The sequence below is a fragment of the Lissotriton helveticus genome, chromosome 7, assembly GCF_964261635.1.
Source record: "Lissotriton helveticus chromosome 7, aLisHel1.1, whole genome shotgun sequence".
Classification (NCBI taxonomy): Eukaryota; Metazoa; Chordata; class Amphibia; order Caudata; family Salamandridae; genus Lissotriton; species Lissotriton helveticus.
The window spans coordinates 828,253,698-828,274,220 of NC_136068.1; the positions used below are offsets into that span (position 1 = coordinate 828,253,698).

The following is a 20,523-nucleotide window of genomic DNA, read 5'->3' on the forward strand; positions in this document are numbered from 1 at the left end:
GCATAATATCTCCAGTTAGAGTGTCATATGAATCTTACCTGTCCGTTGCTGTATACCAGATTTTTTAAATGATTCTTTAACTGGTTTATGGTCAATAGATTACGGTGGAACTATTGCATAAACATCTGTGTTTATTGATTTTTAGTGAAGGCAAACTGTTCAGTCACATTGCATTATATGCTTTTAATGTAATGACCTTATATGCGCTTTTATGGCCTAGTGCCGAAATAAAGATCTTTGACGTGAAAGACAGATTTGATCTAAAACAAGTTTATGAAAACAGACGCACTGGATCTGTCCAACGAGGAACAGATCTAAAGATTTCCTTGCAGTGCGCTCCACTTGAACTCGTTAATCCTTTCTCATTACAATCTATGGACAGGGTAGCCCATAAGTGCTACATCAAAAGGTGGTTAGCCTAGGCCCAGCATACCTGTGCTGGAATGAGTAGTGGATGGCTTGGGCTAGGCTTTCAAGCACAACAACTGACCCCAATGCTTTGCCAAGTAGGACTGCAGTAGGGACATGGGGGTTTACATAAAGTACTACTCAAATGCAAGAAGATTGAAGTTCTCGAAGTCTCTACAACTAAATACCAATTTTAAGTCTCGCCTATACACAGTTTAGTAAAAAAAACTATTGTGGACATTAATAAAACTTACAATGGGTTTCTGCGCAGCTCGATGCTTACCATTGGTTGGTATTCAGGTCAATCCTTTTTGCTGGTTACTCAAATAATGCTCTCCGGCATAACTCCTGGTCGACCGCTATGAACAAAACATCTACCTCAAGAACAACTTAGTACTCAACTGAGTTGTGGTGTGCGTTGTTAAACTTCAGTGGCAAATTTCAGTGATTTGCAAGCTTGAGTTTCAAAGGTAACTTTCTTTTAGTGATAGATATATATATATATATATATATATATATATATATATATATATATATATATATATATATATATATACACACACACACACACACAAAAAAAATATAACAGGAAAGGAGGCTTACATGACAGGAGGTCATTACAAGAGATGAAAGTGCAAGAGAGAAGGGGATTCTGAAAGGTGGAAAAAGTCTATTCCTGTAGAAATTCCTCTTCAGGCTGGATTAACGAAATGTACAGTCTGACTCCAAACAGATCATTAGCACACCGCTTTGTTTCGGCATAACAAGTATATCATCTTTAATGGTTACCTTTAATGCAAAAGTTCTACACAAGACTGTGTCCCATCCTGCACAAATCTACACTTGCATATTTTGATGACAAATTGAAAATCTTTGGTGCCTTTCAGGGGGTCTAAGAATGCAGAATCTCTCCTCCTGAAGCCTCACATTAAAGTATGAACAGTGCATGAAACAGTCTTTCTCCGGCAGTGCAAACAATATCTGGAACTCTTTCCTTCCTGTGCTCCACACAACCCTATGATTTGTTTCTAATATCCGAATGTCTTGTTACGAGCTGCCATTTTCTTGTAAAGTGCTCAAGGTACATTTTGACCTAAATAAAATTGCAAAGATAAATAAAATATAAGTGGTTGCCAGTGGGAAGATGCTGCGTGAAAAGAGACTATTTTCTAGCAAAAGATGAGGAAGGAGGTTGCCTGTTGGGTTTGGACTAAGTTTTAGTTCTAGATTTTTGAGCGCAGCAGCAAAATGTTTGTGGTCTGATTTTCTACTTCTTTGATTTTCTGGTTTCCAATCTTGCTGCTCAAGCAGTTACTAGTACCGCTAAAGTTTCTGATCTTGTACACACTCGCTACCGCCAAAGAGCACACACTCCACTTGCAATAATTCATCCTTCAGTACCACACCTGTCGTTCTTTGAGCTTAGAAGTGTTTCTGTAAACAAGAAGAAGTTACCTGACTGTTTGCAGATGAAACAAATGAAAAGTACTGCAGCCATCAATGCAAACTAAACTTTGAAATTAGCAGTGGCGTTGAAGCTAGGGCTCCTTAGGGTAACCACTGCTGCAGTTCTAGATGTATTCGTGCCTTTCCCACTTGGTAGTCTTGGTGTTCAGATAGAGAGCTAACAGAGCGACAGGGCAGCTTAGGGTGCCTACAGAGCGAGTCAGGCAATACTCCGCATCACTGAAAACAATGGCAGGGTCAGAGCTCACTGGTCAGTAACATAGCATTCCAGATTATGTTGCTGTAGGCAGTTGCCAATAAGACAGTTGTAACCAACAAAATAAACTGAACAGTACAGAGCAACATATCAATATGTACATAGAAATGAAAGACTTCGAAAAGTATGCAACAGATTCTAAGGAAATTTGGCAGATCAGGAACCTGGTCAAGAAATGCAGATTGTTATTAATAAATAACTGGAGTCCACTTCAGTACTTTTGAAGATAAGCTCTCATACTACGGAGCAAAAATATAGATCCATTATACATGTTTTGGTAGACCGTAGTCCAACCAAAGTTTCCGATATGCCCTGATGTTTAAATAAAAATATGGTAAGTTCTTGGTGCAGTCACATAAGAGAAAATCATTGGTCACCATTAAGAATCCTGAATAATAAGATGATGCACTGTTTTCCCAGACAAGAGCATCTTCTTCTGAAGCAAATTCATAACCAATATCCTATTTTATGACCGAAGTAACGCTCAGCTTGCATGCCTTACAGTCTTCAGAGAACAGAACTACATTGTGCTAGAAGCAGAACCACCATTGTTGGATACTGAATTGGAGGACAATTGCAATTGCTCTTCTGATATTTGTGAGTCACTATAATTAAGAAACCTGCCATTTACTAATTTCTGGTCCAGAGTTTGATAAATAGGTTGCACATTCTGTCACAGTTTTTTTGTTTAAAGTATAAACTATATCAAAATTGACCCGAAGTGTCCCTCCTCAGTTTATTGATAGAACCTTAACAGGATGTGCTTGAGCAACTCAGTGTTTGCATTTCACTGTAGAAGATGAAGATTACGGCTCATCACTTCCCAGTCTATGCGCTCGCCATGTGCGAGTACCAACATTTTTATAGTATGTTATGTTAACTGAAGTTTGTAAAGTGCGTAATCACCAGCAGGTCTCTTAGTGCTTTGAGAAGACCAAAGTCCACCAGCAATCGCCGATAAACACTTGGCAGATGATTTAGACTGTGTCCAGAGCCTCTCTAAACAGAAGAGCCTTGAGTTGCTTCCTAAAAGGGAGGAGTGCAGACTCTTTACGAAGGTTCTCAGGCAATGGATTCCAAAGTTGGGGAATTAAGACAGAGAAAGCTCTGCCACCTCAGAATGCGGTTTTGACCCGTGAGTAGGCCAAGAGGCCTGCTTCGGACGACCGAAGTGTACTTCCCGGCGCATAGTTCCCTAGGCGCCCCTTGATATATACGGGGCCTGGCCATGGATGGCTTTGTTGGCAATACAAAGGCTCTTGAACTTTGCTCTCTGTTTGATAGGGAGCCAGTGCAACTTACACAGCAATGGGGTAGCATGAGCCCTTCCAGGAAGCCTGAAGATCAGACTAGCTGCATCATTCAAGGTCACCTGTAGCTTGCGGAGAAGTTGCTCAGGGAGGCAGATGTATAAAGCATTCCGTAGTCCAATCTAGACACAATTGTGACCGACACGATCATCTGTAAAGTGGCAGGTGAGAGAAGGGGGGCAAGTATGCAAAGCTGATTGACAAGGAGGGTGATGTAGCTTTGTGCAGCACTTTAAATATACAGACAGTAATCGATCCTTTTTCGACAGGCAAAAAAACCCAGAAGATACGAGTTAACAAAGAGGATATTAACTGTATCTGAAAAATTCAAATTACTACTTCAAATATATGACAAATTTCTTACTTGCAGACTCAAGATATCCGCATTGCAGCTCATTATTTCTTGCATTATCGATTTCTTCCTGTAATCCCAGTTCAAAGCCCATGATGGACAGTATCCATATAACTGCCGGGTTGCATATTTATCACACAAAACGTTGTAACACATGACGGAAAACAGGGCTGCAAAACAAAGTAAAGGTTACACGTTATAGTCACTTCAGTACCACTAGATCAACAGCCCTCATTGAGGTTACTAACTGGGTGTGCTTTCCAGCAGAGGAGAGGAGCAGAGCATTTTTAATAGCAAAAAGAGAAACGTTTCAGAAGCTAGAGAGCAAGACCAGTCCTGTTCAGATACACTGTATACGCACATTGCTTACCGACCATATATGTCCTAACTGCAATCTTTCGCAAAGATCAACATAGAGGTGGAGAGCAAAGTAGAGGGAATGGTTATAAAGAAACAGGATCTAATATGCAAAAGTAAACATTTTGAGTAGTTAGCAGCTACTCCTATGTCCACAGTCTCTATTCTTCTGTTCTTATAGAAATATTACAAATAGAAAACTATGGGGTGGAGATGGGATGAGGGAGAAGTTGTCATTAAGATAGTACATAAATCTTTTGGTCAGTTAAAGAGATGTGTCTTCATGGCCAGACCCATTGCTGGTCTAGAACAGATATACCACATATAATATTTACATAAAACATGTTGCATTGTTTAAGTAGCGGCCTTAAAGTAACATCTGAAGATGGTGGTCGTTTGAAACCACTTGACTATACCATGGCAAGAGCTGCTTAAGGGTACAAATACCTGGGGCGGTGGATGCCCACCCAATCAAAGTAAAGCATTCTAGGAACAGCTACCAACCCGAAAGACAGAGCAGGTATAAGCATACCATTCCTCTCTGGAGCCAGTATAGGCAATTTCTAAAGCTAAAATAAATGTTGCTTCTGAACCAGGGTTTTAACAGCCCTTACTCACATTCAAATAGGAGGCACTTGCCACCTGAAGTCCTAGTTACTAGATAAATACCTTCCAGATAAGATGGATACTAGCTTATTCAAAAGCAAAGTGGGCAGATTTTTGCCTCCTATGTAAAAAGGCCCAGCTTGAGATAACTGCACCTTGCAGTACACACTATCGATCTTGTCAATTGGAGTATGTCTGGCTACATCTAGATGTATGGTACAATGATGCTCTTGCCCAATGCTCACCATCAGGTTAGCACTGCTAGCATGCAAGATCGGAGGGTAGTAAATGCTTGCAATCGTAAGGTAAAATATGGCAGTGGTGCGACTGTGTTGAGTCTTTATAAAATCACTTCCCCAATGAAAAGAGGCTAGTTCTCTGATCACTCAATTCATGAGCTACAGAATGCAGACCCACAACAGTTCGACACTTCAAACTGGATTCACAGCGCCCCTTAAAAAATTCTTAAAGACATTTAATTTGAAGACTTCATGGCTTTTGGAAGAGGAAGCAGCTCTTATCATAAAGAAACAGCCCAGATCTAAGATAGTGCTTTTTGAAAACATGACACCTTATGGGACCGGGAACTTTTTTGCAGCTCAAAACAGGCACAATCTAATGTTTATGTCTACATAGTATACCAGAAATGGCTCAGCGGCAACAGCGTTTTAATCATTTACTCATCCAGCAGGGTTAAAAATAGATCCACTTCCACTAATGTTTTGTACATGAAACATGAGGGACACACAATCGGATATGGAGACAGAAACCTTAATCAGGATAAAACAACTAGAGAAACAATCTTGCAAGTGGACTGGACAAACAGAACTATTCTCGCAACAGAAGGCTTAACGCATGGGATCTTACTGGTATGTCAAATCAAGGAGAGCACATTCACATATTAATCAATTAAGTAATTTGCGGACTACAGGAAGGACTTTCACTCCGACATGCCCCACAGTCATTCACAGTGCAGCGATTAAAGATGGTGAAAATTCTGAACAAGGACTAAACGTAACATTGAGTAGGGGTCTTCTATAACCTTCACAATGTAGAATTCAACAACGATACTCAACAAAAATAGCGCCAAGATGGAGGCAAGTACAGTGGCCAAAATGACAGCTCCAGGAATGAAGACCAGCTGTCCAATAGCACCAGGTTCAATAACAGTGAAAATATACATAGCTACCAACATGTGGGGACAGTTTCTGGCACCAACAACGTCCACAGATCAATTCCCACCACACTCCATCCCTCCCTTATGAACGTATCAGGTCAACTCCCCTCTCCCAACATATGGCAATGATTGACGTGAATAGCCGAGTTGGCAGTAACCTATTCACAACCTTTCACTTTTTTGAATGCATGCAAAAAAATTAAGAGCAGGCTACGCTCCCACTGCATACTCCTAAAAAAGAAAAAGAAAAACTTCACATTCTTTTTGAAACGCATCCTGTTTTCCTTGAAAGAAAAACAGGCTGCATTTAAATAAAGCAACTTTAAAAAAAAAAGTTTTATTTAAAAGCAAACAGACATGGTGGTCTGCTGTCCCTAGCAGGCCACCATCTCTCTCTTTTCAGTGATTCCAAATGTGTCCAAATTTGCGACATACTTGATGAATATTAATAAGGTAGATCAATTGCGACCCACTGGGAATCACAAACATTGTAAAGGATAATGCTACTTATGTTTGCATCTGTTCTTGGCATGTAGAGCTGTAGAGTTGTATTCTTTCGCACAGACCGCTATCTGGTGTTGGGCTCGGATGTTTGCACTTTGGTTTTGTGGAAGAAGTCTTTGTAGTAACAAGAGGCGACTCCTACTTATGGTGATAGTGCGCATGGGCATTAGTAAGAGTAGAAAAAGATGTCCATGTGATGTATCTAAATAAGATATTACTGCAACAGATCGAGGTACCCGGGGAAGAGGGTGGGAGTATACAACTCTACAGCCCTTGCCAAGAACAGATGCATACTGGTAAATAGCATTTTCGGTTCGAGGCATATGAGCTGTAGATTGTATACTTTAGGATAGACTATAAACAGTTTTTTCTCCCTAGCGCATCCGTTGCAGTAGTTTGAAAAAGTGTTCTTAATACAGACTGGTCCACAGTAGCTTGTTGCTTTGCTTGCACATCTACACAATAATGTTTAGTGAAAGTATGCGGTGTAGATCAAGTTGCTGCTTTGCAGATGTCATCTAGTAGAATATTCCCTAAGAATGCCATAAAAGCCCCTAGTTTGCCTGTGGAATGAGCTCTAGGGGGAATAGTTAATGTGCGTTTAGCTTTGAGGTAGCATATTTGGATGCATTTAATAATCCATCTTCCAATTCCTGTTTTTGAAATGGGATTGCCTTTGTAAGGTGGGGAGAAAGCTACAAAAAGTTGTTTAGCGTTTCTAAAACTTTTAGTTCTTTTGATGTAGTAGGTATCGTTCTTTACACGTCTAGCGTGTGAAGAGCGCGTTCTGCCACGGAGTCTGGTTGAGGGAAAAATACTGGAAGTTCAACCGACTGATTAAGGTGAAAGGCAGATACCACTTTAGGCAGAAATTTTGGATTAGGCCTAAGAACCACTTTACTATGGTGTATTTGTAAAAATGGTTCTTGTATGGTCAATGCCTGGAGTTCACTAACTCTCCTAAGTGATGTGATAGCTACCAGGAAGGCTACTTTCCAAGTAAGGAACCTTAACTCACATTTGTGCAGAGGTTCAAATGGGGAACCCATGAGTCTGGTGAGAACTATGTTGATTTCATACAGGAGAAGGTGGAACTCTAGGTGGAATTATTCTTTTAAGTCCTTCCATAAAAGCTTTGATAGCAGGTACTCTAAACTATGACAAATGTGGTCTGTTTTGGAGGTAAGCAGCAATTGCAGCCAGATGTAGCTGTATAGATGTATATGCTAGGTTACACTGTTGTAGATGCAAAAGATAACAGATAATATTTTGGATGGAAGTATCTAGCGGATCGAATTTGTTATTTGTACAATAAATGGCAAATCGCTTCCACTTTGTTGCATAGCATGCTCTAGTAGGATGACGTCTAGCCTCTTTAATGATGTTTATGCAGTTTGGCGGGAGATTAAGGTTGCCAAACTCTAGGACTTCAGGAGCCAGATCGCAAGATTGAGTTGATTGGGATCTGGGTGCCCTATCTCTCAATGGTTCGGAGTGAGATTTTTGAGGGAGAGGTGCAGCTTTTGATGAGGCACTACTGAAAGTTCCAAGAGGATTGTGAACCATGGTTGGCGTGCCCATGTTGGAACAACTAAGATCATTGTGAGGGAGTGTTTGATCTTCCGAACCAGTAACGGAATGAGCGGGAGAGGCAGAAAAGCGTATGCAAATCTGCCTGACCAGTTAATCCAAAGCGCATTGCCTTTGGACAATGGGTGTGGATATCTGGAGATGGGCATTTTGCGTTTTGGTGTGTATCTATGTCTGGATGACCCCATGTGAGAAAGTGGCTCTATATGTACTGGACCAAAGTAAGGTACAGTGTGTATAGAGACCAACAACCCCAGAGGTATAACAGAGGTTAAAGTCAGGGCTGACCTTACTCTCAAAAGTGGTCGCTTGGTCGAGCAGTAAGGCACTACCAGAGGACAGTGTAAAGCGTTTGTTGTACACAGTCAGCAAAAGGTTTCACACACTCAAGGACTGAACTCAAAGCCAATTGTTTTTATATCAAAAGATAGTGGTTTAATTTTTAGAACCAACAGGTATCAAAAATATACTCTTCTCAATAATGAATGGTCTCAAGTAATTACTTTGCAGAAAGGAAATAACTTTGTAAACACAACAGGTACAGGGGTTGCAGTAGGCAACCCAATTCTAAACACAATCTAACATTGAGCTCAATGGGTTTTTCTACAACAAAATGCAGATGATTACTTTGTAAGTAGGTACTTTTGTAATTCCAGGACTGGATCCTAGATTCAGTCCTGGGGTCTAAACTGAAAACAGTTTAGTAAAAACGTTTTGGTTATTGCAAGGATTTTTAAGGAATATAAAGGTATTTTAAAAGTTCACACTTTTCAGTGAAAATCTTGCAATGTTACCCAATGAGAGAAAATTCAGGTTACAGGTAAAGTACGTTCTTGTGACTTTTGTAATCCAGTACTGGGCTCCTAGGTCCAGCACTGGGATATCTACTTAAGACAGGTAAGTAATTATGTTTCTGTAGTAGGTACGATTTTTAAGGAATATTTCAAGTTTTCAAAAGTAGACACTTGGAAGAAATTTCATAGAAAAGCAGACAATAGATTCCTATGGAGAAAAAACAGGTTACTAGTAAACCCGGTTAGGATTCAGTACTGGGCTTCAAGGTACAGTTCTGGCTTCTCTCCTGATCACAGGTGAGTACTTCGGAATTCGGTATTCAGCTGATTTTATAGGAATATTTTAGAGTTTCAAAACTTCACATTTAGAAGATTTTTCAAGTCAAACCCGTCAATGTTATCCTACGGCAGGAAAGTAAGTTATCGGTTTCCAGGTGAGTACTCGACTGGTGAAGTTAAGGTTCTGGGCATGGACTCGGGGGGGGGGGGGGGGGTCCCCCAGGGTCAGGTAGGTACAGTTGGTACACCCTCAGCGGCACAGTGGCAGCCGGGTGCAGAGGTAGGTAGGCCCAATGTTTTCCAATGGAGGGGAGGGGGACTTCGGTTGATGGCTGCAAGCAAGCAGGCCACACAGCTGTGGGAGCTGAGCTCCTGGTCACTTACTCAGGGCAAGTGCAGAAAGAGTAGGGTAGTAGTTGCACTTCCAGCAGCACTCAGGCGGCTGGGTGCAGGGTGCTTTTGAGCCGGGCGCCCAATGTTATTCAATGGAAAAGGTAAAAAGGAAACAAAGGCTGCAGACTAGTGGACGGTGATTCTTCAGGTGCGACCACCACTTTGAGGTAAGTTAGTTGGATCTTGGAGAAGAGCTAGGTACCCCAAAGGAAGGCACAGGGGACTGCAGGGAGGCGGGTGCAGGGGTGTCTTTTGGTGTCGGGAATCTTACCCATAGCTGGTCGTGGTTGGGGGGGCGGGGGGTCTCTGGCTCTGAGGCTGCAGGCATCGTCCGGTTCGTCGATGAGGGCTGCTGGGCACTGGACTTCGGGTCTAAGTCGCCGGGGGGACGTCCTCGTGGTCTTGGTTCACTCGGGCACGGGCTGGACTCGGCTAGTGCAGAGTGGGCTGGATTTACGGTTCCTGGCTGGCACCAGGGGTGTTGCTGTTGGAGTGGAGCCTCTGCTCATGGGAGTCCTAGTCTCTAAGAGGGTCAAGGCAGGCAAGTCCTCAAAGGTTTTCGAGGTTGCTGCCCGCAGGACACGCTGGGGTTAAGCAGGAGCAGGGTCAAGAATCAACAGGCCGGTAGGGCTGGGGCCAAGTAAGTTGTCGTCGTCGTCCTTTTGTTAGCAGCTGCACGGCAGGCCGTCCTTGTCCTTCTTGTTTTTCAAAACGGGATCTGAGGAAGGAAGGTTCAGGGAGCCCCTAAATACTGAATTTAGGGGCATTACATGTAGGGCAAGGGCAGGAACCAATAGGTCCCTGTCCTGGGGTGGGTACACCCCCTAGCCTGCTCCTCTACGGTGGGAAGGGGGGCAGGAACCTAGTTGTGATTAGGCAGGGCTCCCCATCTTCAAGATGGCCGGAGCTCGGGGTCGTGCTTCACCTAGCCTCTCCAGGAGAGCGGGGGGCTCTCCACCCAGGGGTCCAGCAACATGTCTGCTGTGTGGCAGCCTCTCAGTCCAGACGTGGATTGTAGGTTAGGTTTCAGGGGGCATATCCAAGATGCCCTCTGGTGCAGTTTACATTAAACCTCACACTGGCATCAGTGCTGGTTTAATGTGGTGAGCAGTTTGATACCAAACCTCAGTCATCAGTGAAGCCATCATGGTGCTGTGGAGTTCGTAATGACAACCTCCCAGCACCATATACTCTTAAATGGCAGCACTGCACTTACAGGGCCCAGGAATAGCCCTGGGTACTGTAAGGGCACAGGGCTCATGCACCTGTGGCAACACCACTGGCCTAGGGTACCTAGATAGATGGGTGACTGATGTACGCCAGGGCAGTGGGGTTGTGGGCATGGCACACAGGGATGTGTGCCATGTGGACTCTGTTTAGTTTTGTACTTAGCCACTCAGCCTGCAAAGGCAGTGTGTGTGGGTGCCAGGGTACAGGGCCCCAAAGGTGGCACAATAAGTGCTGCAGCCCTTAGGGATCTTCTCTGGTCACCATGCCCTGGGTACCTAGGGTACCATTTACTAGGGGCAGATAGGTGGCCAGAGATGCCAATTGGCTTTTGTTTCAACACAGCTTTAGGGAAGGAACACAGGCCCTGGGCACCTGGTTGGCAGGAGCCTAGGGCACACTCAGTCAAAGCACATCAGCAGTTCCGCAAAAAGTGGGGGCATACCAATGCAAGAAAAATGGCACTTTCTCACACCCCACATGTGAAAGAATGGAAGAAGAACTTGAGGATGAAGCTCCCATTCGTGGATCTGCTGTGTTTGGCGAATGAGCAGATCCGCATCAGATTGTGTACTCCTAGTAGATGTTCTGCGAGGAGGTAAATGTTTTGAGGAATGGCCCATCTCCATATGCTTTGTGTTAGTTGTTAAAGCTGAAGAGTGTGTCCCCCCTTGTTTTTGTACGCAATACATTGCGGTCATGTTGTCTGTATGGATCAAGACAGCTTTGCCTACTAGCAAGAGTTGAAGACTTTAGTGCTAGAAAGATTGCCAGCAACTCCAGGGTATTTATGTGGAGTTGTTTCTGTTGATGAGTCCATATACCCTGTATGGTTTGGTTTTGGCCAGGGGGTCGATGCGTCTGTGGTTAGCACTATCTGTGGAGCCGGGTCGATGAACGGCCACCTTTTGGATAGGTTTTGTGTGTCCACTACTGTAGAGAGCGATGGATGAGTCTGTCCACCAACATCAAATCTGTCAAGTGATCTTGAGCCTGGTTCTACTGATGTGCTAAACATTCTTGTAAGGGGCGCATTTGAAGTCTTGCATAAGAAACAATGAGGATGCAAGAACACTCGAGCTGGAAGGGAGTGTTGAGGTTGAAATATTGATATGAGAGCTTGCCTGCTGGCTATCCTGACTGGATTGGGGTATGCAAGGGCTTATGAGGTATCTATTGTGGCACCTAGATACTGAATGAGGTGGGACGGTTGAAGGTGTAACTTGGGTAGGTTTATTGTGAATCCCAAGTTGTGGAGCAGCTGGATTGTTCTGTGTGTATTGTGTACACAGTGTGTGTGTGTGTGACTTTGCTTTTATGAGCTAGTCGTCGAGATAAGGAAACACGTGAATGTGTTGTCTGCGCAAATGAGCTGCGACTACTACAAGACATTTTGTGAAGACTCGGGGTGCTGTGGTCACTCGAAATGGGAGGACTTTGAATTGATAGTGCTGTTCGTCCACTACAAACCGTAGATATTTTCTGTGAGCGGAGTGAATAGGAATGGGAAATTCCAACTTACCTCTCGAAGTGGTGGTCACACCTGAAGAATCACCGTCCCAGAGTCTGCAGCCTTTGTTCCCTTTTTACCTTTTCCATTGAATAACATTGGGCACCCGATGGCTCAAAAGCACCCTGCACCCAGCTGCCCGAGTGTCTCTGGAAGTGCAACTACTACCCACTCTACTTCCCCACTTGCCCTGAGTAAGTGACCAGGAGCTCGGCCCCACAGGCGTAGCCTGCTTGCTTTCAGCCACCAACCGAAGGCCCCCTCCCCTCCATTAAATAAGATTGGGCCTAACTACCTCTGCACCAGACTGCCCCTGTGCCTCTGAGGGTTTGCCAACCGTACCTACCTGACCCTGGGGGACCCCTGAGTCTATACCCAGAACCTTAACTTCACCAGTCGAGTACACACCTGGAAACCGATAACTCACTTTCCTGCCATAGGATAACATTGACTGCTTTGCCTCGAAAAATCTTCTAAGTGTGAAGTTTTGAAACTCTAACATAATCCTATAAAATCAGCCAAATACCGAATTCCGAAGTACTCACCTGTGATCAGGAGAGAAGCCAGATCGGTGTACCTTGTAGCCCAGTACTGAACCACAAAAGTAATCCTAACCGGGTTTACTAGTAACCTGTATTTTCTCCGTAAGAATCCATGGTCTGCTTTTCTGTGAAATTTCTTCGAAGTGTCTACTTTTGAAAACTTGAAATATTCCTTAAAAATCGTACCAACTACTGAAACGTAATTACTTACCGGTCTTGGGCAGAGATCCCAGTGCTTGACGTAGGAGCCCAGTACTCTTTTACAAAAGTAACAAGAACGTACTTTACCTGTAACCTGAATTTTCTCCCACTGTATAACAATGCTAGATTTTCACAGAAAAGTTTTTAAGTGTGAACTTTTAAAATCCCTTTATATTCGGGGGGCGTGGCTTGCGCGCCGCTGGAACATGGCGTGTCGCGCTTGAGCTCCCAGGCGAGCGGTGGCTGTCGCAGATTATCAGCCGCTTCCTGACTGCCCCTCTTCACTGGAATGACATTTCCAGGTGCCGGAATATGACAGGAGTTGTCTGACATCATTTTCGGCGAATTCTGCCGACGGCTGCATGTTTTCCCCGGCAAGCTGCTGTGACGCTCGGTCTCCTCACGGGCGGCCGCCATCTTACCGCTTGTGACGGAGCCGGCGCTTTCTCCTCAGAAGTGCCGTTTTTGCTACATTATTGCCGGTGTGGGGATATCCTGGTCATTTTTCCTCACGGCGCTGAAAATGGTAACATCTTTTTTTTCCTTTTTTATGCTCTTTGTGCTGCTTGGCTAGATACTGTGTTGCAGGCTCTCTCTTTCTTCAGTACTGATCTCTGTGGCTGGAACTGCTTTTTCCTCACGATGTGCTTGATGTAACCTCTTGATTTATATGAGGCTCTGCCATACATTTTGATGCCTGCTCACCATATAAGTCCGCCAATGTCATTGATTTAGCGCTCCTTACGTTCGGTGTGCTGTATTTCTTTTTTTTTTGGTGCAACTACGCAGTTTTTTCTCTCAAGTGGCTGTGTATTTTTCTTAGGGTCTGTCTCTTCATGGCTGCAAGTATGGGCCGGTCCACAACTAATAAAGACCCAAAAGATGCTGGTGCTTCGCTTAAACGTCTTAAGTCATTGTCTCCTACTCCTGAGACTGCTCAGTCAGACACCACCTCTACTCTTGACGCGATATTATCGCGCCTTAATGAGGTGCATGATATTGCACAATCTACAAAGACTAATACGGATTTACTACAAGTGGAGGTGTCCGCTATTAGGAATGACTTCAAAGCCCTTTCTCTTCGTGTATCGGCCACGGAGTCACGTATAAGTTCCTCTGAGGATAATATACAGAAGCAAACCAGGTCTCTCAGCCACTTGGAGCGTTCAATGGCGGCTTTGCGTAAGGATCTCACTGAGCAGGAGGACCGTAATCGTAGATCTAACCTACGCATTTTTGGTCTGCCGGAAGATGCAGAGAAATCATCTTCCTCTATGATTGATTTTTTGTATCATTGGCTTCCTGATACTTTACAAATCTCATTTCAGAGAGACTTTGAGATCGCACATCGTGTTCCAACTTTTCGTTCTAAGTCTGCCACCCAGCCAAGAGCAATAATTTTTAAGCCACTGCGTCATCAACATACAGAACAAATTCTTTCTCACTTGCGCAAGACTAAAAATGTCGTTTGGGAAGGACATCGAATTTCAATCTCTCAAGACTTTGCCAGGGATACAGTCATAAGGAGGAAGGGCTTCCTTAATCTTCGGAAACGTCTTTCTGAGATGAACATTCCCTTTTCCTTTGCTGGTCCTTCCAACTTCCGCATTTCCTACAAGGGACGTTCCAGGATTTTCGATGAGCCGGCGGACTTAGCTACCTTCCTGGACAATCATATGGAGATACAGATGGAGATTCAAAGGGCGACTTCCCAGGGCGACAACCACGGGACGCTGTTGGACAGACTCCGCGAGGCAGGTGTGGAGGGCACGGCCCTGTTGTGGTTTCATTCTTACCTGCAGGACAGAAGACAGGCTGTTTCCCTCCCTCCATTCCAATCCGCTTTTGCCTCAGTACCTCAGGGAGTTCCCCAGGGCTCCTCTATCAGCCCCATTCTTTTTAACGTGTATCTTAAACCACTAATAACGTTAATCAAGTCTTTCGGGATAACAACGATCAATTATGCTGACGACACCCAGCTCATTCTCTCATGGGAGGGAGAAGGCTTTATCCCCTTAACCTCCTTCCATGACTGCCTAAGAGAGACGGCTGGGTGGTTGCACAGGAACTCCTTACAATTTAACTCCTCCAAAACAGAGGTTCTGTACTGTGCGGGAAATTATATTTCTCGTCAGTTCCCGAGTGATTTCTGGCCTCCGGAATTCGGGGTCAAACCACTGCCAGTTACCTCGGTCCGCAACCTGGGAGCCACGCTCAATAATAAACTGAACATGGACACCCAGGTCGCCAAAACAGTGGGGACGTGCTCAGCTCTTTTACGTTCCTTGCGTAAAATTATGCCACTCCTCCCCTCACAAGCTCGGGCGATGATAGTCAGGTGCACTATACTTAGTCGCCTTGACTATTGCAACGCTCTACTTCTTGAGTCCCCAATCACGCTGTTAGACCGGCTTCAGAGAATTCAGTCCGCCGCCGCTAAGCTAGCTCTTGGCTGGACGAGGAGATCCTCTGCTTCGGCCGCCCTGGCCGAGCTACATTGGCTACCTTTGAGGCAGCGGGTGGCGTTCAAGTCCCTCTGCATTGTCTTTAAAGCGCTGCATGGACTTGGACCCAGACCTGTGCAAGATATGTTCTCATGGTACACTCCCACCAGAGCCCTGCGTTCTTCCTCAGCATATCTGACAAAAATGCCCAGATATTACAAAGCTAGAACGGGGGGAAGATCATTTCGGGTCGCAGCGGCCAAATTATGGAATAGTCTGCCTATCGACATACGCCAAATCCCTCAACTCCTTCCCTTTCGGAAACGGATTAAGACCTGGTTGTTCCCCTAATTATCCTCCCGCTTGTTGCCCGCTACCAGCTATCCTTAGTTGAAGTATTCTCCAGCGCCAGGAAGCCTGCAAGGTATCAGCTGCGCTATAAAAATTCTAAAAAATAATAAAATATTCTCTTTCTTTCTTCTCTTACATTTTTTCTAATGCTTATGATTTTTCAAATGTACTCACATTTCGTACGTCTTTTTCTATTCTACCCTTCTCCTGCGTAATTCTTATTTCTGTATTCTCTCCTTCTTTCTGAGTTTTGTTGTTTACGCTTTTGGTATATATAATCTCTCCTTCTTGTTCTTTTTACTACTATGTCCTTCTTGCTTGCTTCTTAGTTGATCACTATTTTAGTCTCATTTTCTTCTCCTCAGCCCTAGTGGTTATATATTTTATGTCAATATTCATCTCAGGTCAATTTTCATTATTTGATGCCTCTTTGTTAATAATTGTTATATTTCTCTGATATGTATCATATCTTCTCTCTTTTTCGATGTCTATTCTTCTATTCTCTTCCTTTCTCTTATATTTTTTCATATGCTCGTGTGTTTTCGATTTTAATTACATATCGTAAGTTTTTGTCAGTTAAGGATTGTTTAATAATGAATGTCTATTTTAAGGCTACACATAGTTATCTTCATGGATTTGTGTATTCTGTTTTACTTTACCACACTGTGTGTTTCAGTATCAAACTGACTAATGTTATTACGTATTATAGGTATGACACTTGTTCTTATTTTAGTACTTCGGTGTGACTTTACTGAGTTGCTTGTTGCATTGTTCTTCTTTATAGTATTATGCTGATCTTTGTCTATATTTTGACTGTTGCCTTATCCTCCTTTATTGTCATTAATTAGGTAATCTATTGTGGCTATTGATATTATTTATTTTCCCTCCTTGTACGGGTCCCTTGCTCGCTTTTCCACGTTCTCCTTAGTATGAATTTGGTCTTTTTCAGGCCTCCCCTGCTATCTCTTATCTCCCTTCTCTTTTCTTCTTCTCCGTCTTCTTTTTTTCTATTTTCGGATTTCCCACATGGATTATCCCTCTGCGCGCTTTCTGTTTGCTATTTGGTTCCTTGTCTCTGTGCAGTTGGTTATTTCTCTGTCATTTATGGTGTCTTTTTTCTTTTTTTGTATATCTTTCCATGCCGGGTTTGAATGTATTATCCCTTAATGTTAAGGGTTTAAATCATCCGGTAAAGAGGTCAAGAGTCTTAGATTATTGTAAAGCTCTTTCTTCGGACCTGATTCTTTTTCAAGAGACCAAGGTCTCTACCAGAGAGGCGTTATTTTTGAAAAAAGGGTGGGTTTCTGATGTCTGCTGTTCTGATGCCTCGGGCAAACGAAATGGGGTCATTACTTTAATTTCCAAGACTTCAGGTTTATCTATAATTTCTTCTGATCACGATTCTGAAGGTCGTTGGCTGTTAAAGAACATTATGTCCATCAGACAATTTGGTTATGTGCTGAATATATATGCCCCTAACATTGATGACCCGACCTTTTGGAAGGCGATTACCAAAAAATTACATGATACCCCACATGCTGGGAATCTTATTGTTGGCGGTGATTTTAACTTACCGATGGATCCCATTTTGGATAGGAATTCAGCTTTTCAGTTTCGTCCTCCAAAATCCCATAAACAAATGCTTAACATGTGTTCCCTCACTCAGCTTCAAGATATATGGCGGCTTCACAATCCCACTGGTAGTGACTTTTCTTTACCTCACTCTTCTTTTTCTCGGATTGATTATCTACTTGTTCACTCTTCTCTAGTTTCGTCCTCCTCTTCTCCGCTTAGTCATCCTATTTTGATTTCTGATCATGCGGCGGTTACTTTTACTTTGTTGTCCTTTGCTCCTAAATCCTGCGCTCGCTCATGGAGATTAAATACAGAAGTTTTACATGATACTGCTCAGGTTAATGAATTCTCTAATGCAATAGGAACTTTTTTCCATGAGAATGAAGGTTCAGTTTCTTCCCCGATTGTCCTTTGGGATTCGTTTAAATGCACTTTCCGTGGTCAGGTTATTAAATGTATGTCCAAACGGAATTCTGATATTAAGAAAGAGCTTACTGATTTATCAACCCAAATAAAATATTTGGAATCTACCTTTAGACAATCTAGAGATGCATCCTGCCTACAATCAATAAAACAATTAAAATACAAATATAATACTATAGTTACCAAAAGTGCCCATATTGGAGTACAAGCGCAGAAATCCAAAAGATTACTGTTGAAGAATCGGGCTGGGAAGATTCTTGCAGCTACATAAAAATTTCAAGATTCCTCATTTAAATCCTCTCAAATTTCTTCTATTACGGACCACTCGGGTTCTAAAAAATTTCAGACGGAGGACATTCTTGGTGTTTTTCGTGATTTTTATAATAACTTATACACTCCTTCTAATCAAACCTCTTTTGAGCACTGCCAAGATTTTTTAAAATCTATTCCGGTTCAGATGGTTTCAGAGGAAGCTGGCACTTTTTTAAATGCCCCTATTTCCCCCCGAGGAAATTGTTTCCGCAATTAAAGCTACTCGTTCTGGCAAAGCCCCGGGCCCTGATGGTTATCCTATTTTGTTTTATAAAACTTTCCTTCCTGCGCTTGTTCCCAAATTGCAATCTGTCTTTGATTCTTTTGTTAAAGATGGGTCTGTCTCTGGTACTGCAGCTGAAGCTACTATTGTGGTGCTTCCGAAAGAGGGAAAAGATCATTCAGATCCCAAAAATTTTCGACCTATTTCTCTTCTCAACATGGAAGCGAAGATTTTTGCCAAAATCCTGGCCAAACGATTGGAATCCTTTGTTCCCCATCTTGTGCATCCCTCTCAAACCGGGTTTGTGAAGGGTCGTCTTGCGCGAGATAATATACGCACTTTTTGTCATATTCTTGGATCAGCTAAACGATCTCAACTCCCTGCCGCGGCCTTGGCCCTTGACGCTGAAAATGCCTTTGATAAGGTTTCGTGGCCGTTTCTTCGTGCTGTCTTGTGTGCTCATAACCTTGGTGACTCCTTTATTAATATGGTAATGTCCTTATATTCTCAACCTAGAGCTAACATCAGAGTTAATGGTGCTACGTCGTCCTTTTTTAATCTTCGTCAGGGCACGAGACAAGGTTGTCCTTTATCTCCGCTTTTGTTTTTACTATCTATTGATCCTCTTCTCAGATTGATCAAGTTACACCCAGATATTAAGGGTTTTTCTTTTGGATCTCGCTGTATAAAAACAGCTGCCTATGCGGACGATGTTCTTATTTTCTCAGACGATATCGCCTTGGCAATCCCTGCTATTTCAGATACCATCTCCCTCTTCTCCAAGGTTTCAGGGTATACCTTAAACAAAGATAAGACGGAAATGTTCCCTTTGAATGCCTATTGTTTCCCGTCACATATGGGCTCTGCGGGGTTTAAATGGCAGCCTACTCATCTAAAATACTTAGGTATTTATTTTTGTTCTACTTTATACGCCACTTCTGCCTATAATGAATCTCAGACTCTTCTTAAAGTGCGTCGTCTTTTGGATACATGGTCTCCGAAACACATTTCTTGGTGGGGTTGCCTCCAGACTCTTAAAATGATGATAACACCCATTGTTAATTTTGTATCGTCCATCCTTCCGGTTAAGCTATCAGATTCCTTTTTTCGTGAACTTGATGTTCTGACCTCCAAATTTTTGTGGAATGACAAACGTGCTAGAATTGCTTACAAATTCTTGAGACGACCTTATGATATGGGAGGTTGCAATTTTCCTGATTGGGGAAAGTACCAAACTGCCTTATTGGCTTCTCAAGGTGCTCTTTGGTTTTCTCCTCCGCCTCTTCCTGTTCCCTCTTGGCTTTTAATAGAACAAGAATTAGCATCTCCTTTGCCGACTGCCTCTTTTTGCACCACATCTACTTTACAGATCAGGTTTTCTCGTTCTATCATTCTTGATACAATTGCTGCGGTACGGAGTGTAGACAAGAAAGTGGCAATCCCCTTACATAAAACTAGGTGGTCGTCTATTTGGCGGAATTCTAAAATTAAACTTAACATTACTCCCACTCTTATGGCCTATTGGGCGGCTAAAGGGATTTCTCTTGTTTACCATCTTTATGGTGCTAATAAAGAGCCATTGCCCTTTTCCACCTTGGCTCAAAAGCATTCTTTAACTAACTTAGATTTTTATACTTTTCTTAAAATAAAAGTGGCACTTGCTAAGGTTCATCTTCATCGTACCTCTTCTACCATTTCTCTTTTTCATATCTGGACTAAATCTGGTCACGTAGCCTCCAAAATCTATAATTTTTTATCCTCTGTTAGTCTGCCCACACATACGGTGACTCAACAAAAATGGTTACATCATTTTGACCATGGAGTTATGGATCATATTTCTTCAGACACCTGGCAATCGATTGGTAAATTTTCTCTTTGAAATAAAATTGCCCCATCATTAATACAATCTAAACTTTTCTCTATCAACCTCCTTCATTGGACGCCGGTCCGTCTACATTCGCTCAATCTCAAGGATGACAATTTATGCTGGAGCTGTGGATTGTTGAAGGCCGATTTTCAGCATATGTTTTTTGACTGTTCCCTTCTTCAGCCTTTTTGGAACCTCATTCATAAACATCTCTCTCTCATCTTTGGTATTGAGTTCCAACTCTCTTTTCCATTAATATTATTGGGTCCATTGGCTGCCCCTGTTCCTCTCCCCATGGATCCATTGGAATTACAGTTGATGGATCTCCTTTTGACTGTTGCGGTGAAAGTTATAC

The 20,523-nt window shown here is 43.0% G+C and overlaps 1 protein-coding gene across 4 annotated transcripts in view; it reads right to left on the reverse strand.

Moving 5' to 3' along the window:
- Positions 1-20,523, reverse strand: part of CNOT6 (CCR4-NOT transcription complex subunit 6) — a 350,905-nt gene that overhangs the window by 198,731 nt on the left and 131,651 nt on the right. For all 4 annotated transcript variants that reach the window (XM_078653316.1, XM_078653315.1, XM_078653317.1 and 1 more), the window contains exon 7: positions 3,806-3,963. In XM_078653316.1, coding sequence (XP_078509442.1) covers positions 3,806-3,963 — 158 coding nt within the window. The remainder of the gene's footprint in view (positions 1-3,805; positions 3,964-20,523) is intronic.